The sequence below is a fragment of the Lathyrus oleraceus genome, chromosome 1 (genome assembly GCF_024323335.1).
Source record: "Lathyrus oleraceus cultivar Zhongwan6 chromosome 1, CAAS_Psat_ZW6_1.0, whole genome shotgun sequence".
Taxonomy (NCBI): domain Eukaryota; kingdom Viridiplantae; phylum Streptophyta; class Magnoliopsida; order Fabales; family Fabaceae; genus Lathyrus; species Lathyrus oleraceus.
The window spans coordinates 415,314,956-415,321,461 of NC_066579.1; the positions used below are offsets into that span (position 1 = coordinate 415,314,956).

At 33.1% G+C, this 6,506-nt stretch overlaps 1 protein-coding gene across 1 annotated transcript; it reads left to right on the forward strand.

Moving 5' to 3' along the window:
* Positions 1-368: 368 nt before the first annotated feature.
* Positions 369-1,774, forward strand: LOC127077360 (uncharacterized). The gene has a single exon (XM_051018713.1). It carries the CDS (start codon positions 566-568, stop codon positions 1,526-1,528), a length of 963 nt encoding a protein of 320 aa, XP_050874670.1. The 5' UTR covers positions 369-565; the 3' UTR covers positions 1,529-1,774.
* The last annotated feature ends 4,732 nt before the right edge of the window (positions 1,775-6,506 follow it).

Here is a 6,506-nt window from a genome sequence, read left to right on the forward strand (position 1 = left end):
TTTTAATATCCGACGGTTATGATTAACTGATAGTGTAAAATCTCTTTACACTGTTAGTGTATTTCAATTAAACTCTTGTATTAAAAAATTAATTTTAATTAAATTTATCACATAAAATTGACTTTAACTAAAAATAATATGAAAATAAATTGATTTATATTTAAATATAAAAACTACAATAAAATTAAATATAAAAATCATATTTAAAATAAAAAACTACAACAAAATTAAGTATACCTATATAAAATCAAACATGTGCAAAAAAATTCTAGAATGACTTTTTCTTCTTTAAAATTCTAATACTCTATGCAAACCAAATAAATACCCCACTTTTTGTGTCAATAAAAATTCATATATTATCTTTTTGTGAAATACCCAATATTGTAAGGCACATGCTCTCCTTCCAATTCCATCTTCGTGGAGCCATAATGGACCCCCAATCCTTACCCAACTTCCTCTCTTAAAATCCCAACACCATCCCTTTCTTCTTTTTATTCATTCTCTTTTTATATCACTCCTTTTTATTTTCTCTCTAAACTCTCACCCACATTCCTAAAAATTATCCATGGATGCAAAACAAAACCCTCCAACTAGAACAAATTGCAACTCACCCGAATTTGAGTTCTGGATGCTCAGAAACCCATCTTTTCCACAACCAAATCTTCTCACCGCCGATGAACTCTTCGTCGACGGTGTACTCCTTCCCCTCCATCTTATCCCCGTCACAAATAACTCTGATCCACCAAACCCGGACCCACTAGTTAAAGACCCGGATCCAGAACCCGATTCCCAACCCGAATCTTCATCGGCTATAACTGAATCCTCAACCACCACCACTTTCTCATCTTCAAAACGGTGGAAAGATATTTTCCGAAAAGGTGAGAAAAAAACCACCGAAAATAACAACACAGAAGAGAAAGAGAACAAAAAGAAGGAGAAGGAGAAGAAGAAAGAGAGAAAAAATGGAAGCGGTTCCACTTCTGCAGAGTTGAACATCAATATATGGCCATTTTCACGAAGTAGGTCCGCAGGTAATACCGGTACCCGACCCAAATTATTCCCCGGGGCTCCGGTTACCCGGAAAGTCAACAGCGCGCCGTGTTCTCGTAGCAACTCAACCGGAGAGTCAAAGTCGAGAAAATGGCCGAACAGTCCGGGTCGGGCCGGAGTTCACGTCGGTCGGAGCAGTCCCGTATGGCAAGTTCGTCGTGGTATCTCCAAAAACTCAGAGCAACAGCCTCTTAAGACAGAGAAAGCGTCAAAGGCTGAATCCGCCGCAACTCGCCGGAGCAAGGTAGTTCCCGGCGTTGGAGGTAAAACTAGGGTTTTGAGCTTGAATGTTCCGATGTGTATTGGCTACAGACATCACTTGAGCTGTAGAAGTAACGAGAGCGGTTCCGTCGGTGTGAGTGGTGGCGCCGTCACGAACGGTGGTGGTGAGTGTCATCATAATGATGAAGGAAGTGGGGGTAACATTTTTAATCTACGCAACCTCTTCACCAAAAAAAGCATAGTAACTTCTCACTAGTTTTACTTTTTTTAACCCTGGCACAAGTTATTAATATTATGTAATTATTTACTACCACTTTTTCTATTTTCTTTTTTGGTTCCCTTAAACTAACCTTTTTGGGATTATTTTGTTTATTTTCTTATACAGAAATTTAAGTTTATCTTTTTATTTAATTATCATATCTTGGATGTATTTTATGGTCTCATATTAAGTGTAATTTTAGAATATTAAGATAGTATTAATAGATTTTGAAGTTCAAGTGCAGCAGTTAGTACAATTAATACTTGAGTGTGGATTCTTGAAGTTGAATCCAAACAACCACTCCATCTTCCCATTTATTTAGGTAAGAAAAGTGTTATTTATAATATTTTTAAAATGTTTTGTATTTTTTAATCCATCTACTATTAAATTAATTAGAATATTTTATTAGTACTAATAAAAATGCATTTCTATAAAGGAGAAATCATACATTGTGACCTTTTAAAAAAATGATTTTGTAAATTGTATATTCAATTTAAAAAAAATTTAATATAGTTTTATTTTATACAAAAAGTTTATTCTTAAAATAATTTTTATTATATAATTTTAGAGGATAAGTTATATAAAATATGAGTTTAATTGAAATACACTGACAGTGTAAAAAAATTTTACACTCTCAGTTAATCATAGACGTCGGATATTAAAAGAAGTTTGACTTTTATTTTAAAAATCTATAAAGTAATAAAAACGGATAATGATGATGAATCAATGGTGTAAAACTTTTTACACTGACAGTGTATAGTAATTAATCTCATAAAATATAAACAAAAAGTCTAAAAAGGTCAAGGATTTTATGATATCAAGTATTTTATCTAAAAAGTATTTGAATGTATCTTGTAAAAAGATTAAAAAAATAACTTATTTGTTAATAGGTTATTTCATCATACGTTTTCAGATTTCGATTTCTGTTGACATGAAGAGGTACTTGTAAAAAAATATTAGCACAGTTCATGTTAATATGAGATTGGTGTTGAACTTTACAAATATGAGTTGAATTGTGTTTGATTGTGATTTAAGATCACACTTATATAAAAGATATCAGTGCAGTAGTCTTCAAATTGTCTGACATGGAGCGCGAGTGGTCATGCTCCTATATGACACCATGTGACACATATATACTTGTACGATCACGTGGTAAGTCTACGAGGAGAATTGTGGATTTATCGTTATTATGACACTTGTCCCCCAAATCTTTTCTAGTAGTATGAAATTTAGGATTGACCATGTACAAATAAATAAGGTTGGTCTATAGTCTCTCTTGCGACAACCTTGTTTGTGGAGATGAGCTTCTTAGTTGAGTGAGAATAGTTGCATGGATAATTTGCACATTAAATGCACGTTAGGTTGATGAAACATTTATGTGGAGACGATCCACAAAAGTTTCATGCGCTAAGGAGCGGGGGGCGACCAGTGTAGGTGCATTTAATTGCATTTATTTAATCGAGACACCATTTGAGTCATTGAATGGAGCCTTTGAGCATCCAAGAGATCTTGTTGTTGAACCTGACGTCTAACTTGCATATAAAGCCGAAATTTGTGTTCCATTCACATTTTTTTTTAATTATTTGTTGCCTAAAATATCTTTTCAGAAAGATCTTCTTTTGTTTCTTCTTTTCCACGTTCAAACTATTTTGTTTAATCAATCTACTCTTACACTCAATTTCTTCATGCAACCTACATTTAACACTCTATTTTCTTTTTCCTTCTTTTTTTCCTGAGCTTTCATTTACGTTCGCACATTGAGAACCTAAGAAAATTCAATATATGAAACACATTCGTAGAGCTTAATGATGTTGTTTCTTCCAATGAACCAATAATGATCAACCCCAATGATTGTGAGGCTTATCCCACCTGAATGGATATGAACTATATCGGGGAAGAATTTAGTTTTGGAAAAGTCAAGCTAACTTATCCCATTTTTGTTGAAAATGTTATGGGTGGCCTTAATGTGCAGAGGTTTATTATAAGTCTAGAGTGTCAATTCAAGAGTAAATGTAGTGTTGCAGGAGTGAAGTGGTGGTCGGAATAACAAGTCAAGTGTATGACTTATAATCATCATTTTTTTCAATGAATAGTAATGAAGAAATGGTGAAAAGTTGACATTACCGACCATAAAATCTTCCATTGATGTTTAAAATTATTTTTAAGTATATGATAAGTTCATGGAAACCCATCCTTTTACACTTTTGAGGACATGTTGGAACTTGTATGTCACGACGTAGGGACATCCTCGTATTGACAGACTACTTTTTTCCAAAAGTGATATTTTAAGTTGTAGCTAAGTTGAGGTATGTGGTCTCCCTATGTATGGATTTATATTCTCTCAAATGCATGTCACACAACCTTTCAATGACTCCGAGGTAAAGGTTTTCAATCATCTATCATATGGAGTTTGTCTCTTCTCAATTGCATTCAGCGAGTTGGATAAGGTACATGCATCGTGAAGATGTTTTTGGTGTGGTGGTGATCGTTCTACGATGATCAGAGAGGGTACCTGCAAAAAATATTAGCACCGAGATACTCAAATCAATATGAGATTGAGGTGAAACTTTACAAAATATATGAGTGTGACTCAGAGTTACACTTATATAAAAGAGATCATTGTAATTGTCTTCAAATTGTCAAACGTGGAGCGCATGTTATTGTTAGATGAAAATCAATGACCGATCAAAAAAAATGTGTGCTCCTATGTGACATCATAAGTCTATCTAAGTCTATCTATACCGTGTCGAGATAAGTCTCTAAGGAGAAAAATGTGATTCAGTGAAAACAATTATCAAAATAATTTTTTTCCTTTATAATCTTTCTTAATCATTGTAAAATGATCGGATGTCACAATTAATCTACAATAAAATAAGATTATTATCTAACTATTGAAATAAATTTTCCTACCATGCAATAGTTATCTTACATGTGGATTATAAACTAATCCATATGGAGTTGTATATCTTTATGATTCTCGGTTGATATTTAGGAGTTGAAATTCAAACTTGATAAAGATTCTATTTAATAGGAATTGTCCTAGCTGGTTGTTGGAATGGCAGTTGCACTTTATGTTGTGCACCTCTCGAGTAACAGAAATGCTTTATCAGAACGTACATATTATTAAACTACTTGAGATGTGGGTTAGAGACAGAGTCTTTTCTTTTGGGAATTGGGAGTAAAAAGGAAAAGAAGTGTTTGTCAAAATGCCTCCTCGGACAAAGCTCTTCCAATTCAATGTTTGTAACCTTTAATTGGTTTACAAGGAAAGGAAACTAGCACCTGTTTTTTCTTTAGAAAATATATTTTAATGTTAACTCTGATCATACTTGTGAAAGCCTTTATTAAATGACATAATGGTTGTTGATTTCTGAAAGAAATTAATGCTCTTTGCAGAGGGTATTTAAGCTTCTGTGCAGCTTAAATTAGATTTACGAAATGTACTAACGTTTGGTGTGGTTTGAGCAAGCAATCTAGGAACCATTTGTCATGTTGAACAACCAAATTAAAAGCCAAATTCAAAAAATCAAACTCCTCATAAGTCATTTTCTAAGTTTAAAATTTGGAAGTTATTCCCTCCACTTCATCATAAATTTAGTTGAGTGTTTTTCCATGTTTCTTTTTTCATTTCAAAAACTAGTTACCTTAACTCAAAGTCAATCTTTTTTTTTTAATTATAAAAAGAAAATTAAAAAAAAAATTTAAATAACAACACGAGAAAAAAAATTCTACAGTCAATAGACAATAACAAAATTAAGAAAAAACGGGGAGTTGTAAATTTTATAAAAAAAACTCGCCATTATGACCGTCAATCAACACGACTATTAACTTTTCGGTAAAAAGTGTTTGTTCTCACATTTTCAATTTATTTTGATCCATGAGAGATAAGACTTGAAGAAGGATGGGAAACAAATGAAGATTATGAATCTTCTGAAAGATGATCACGTTAACCACAATAAGGGAATCCATCTCGATACGTCAGGAAGAGAAAATCCAAGTTATCCATTTTATCATATCATGGACTAGACTCCAAAGTTTGGCCATAACAGAGGTAGACCAACCAAGAATAGGAGAAAAATCACTAACATAATTTTTTTAGAGTCCCTAATGAGATCCCTGCATGGTGAAAGCCATGTACTACTGAAGTCGGACCCGTACACATTGAACTCATGTTTCTCTTACTTGACATTAAAGGATGAATGTATGAATATGTGATAATGACGATGATGAAAAAGATGTAGGCACCTTTTAAGATTACTCAATTATTGCTCACGATCAAGGAACGTTCTTTAGAAAATTGGTTGATTCTTATCTTGCCACAATTAATTTGTCATGATTTTGAAGAGAGTATGCCATTTGTGCTGATTAGTATTGATTGAAGGCAATTAAAGATAAAAATTCACACACTGTAATAATCTAAAGTTGCAGTATTGGATCAAACTCTAATCTTAATAGGGGTAGCTTCAGGATTCGACAGGGTCGAATGTGCATGTTGTAGTCGAAGTTTGTTCAAGCATGTAGTAGTCGAAGATAACTTATGTATTATGTTATGCAATAGCTAAATATGTCATGTATATGTGTTATATTCATACATAACATATATATGCTAATAGTCTTTAAATATGATGTTATCTCACTTGTTAGAAAAGAGGTTGATTGTTATTTTTCTTGTAATCATTTAATGCTCATTGAGAAAGTGAATGAAATAACTGTCATAACCAACTCTATTTTATCATCTCTCTATTTTCTCTCTTCTTGAACTGAAAGGTTACTTGTTTAGTCAAGAAACTCTCTCTTTCTCTCAAATTTAATTTGTTCTTGACATCGATTGTCACACCTTAAGAAGTTTGGTCGGGTCATCCACCAAATCTCGACAATCTTAGAGTATTTGGCTGTGTAGCCTATGCTCTGATTAGGTGAGACAAATTCGAACCTATAGCTCTGAGATGCATGTTCCTTGGGTATCCTAAGGGAG

What these genes read in the sequence shown, in the direction of transcription:
- LOC127077360 (XM_051018713.1), top strand. Translation starts at nt 566, where the DNA reads ATGGATGCAAAACAAAACCCTCCAACTAGAACAAATTGCAACTCACCC.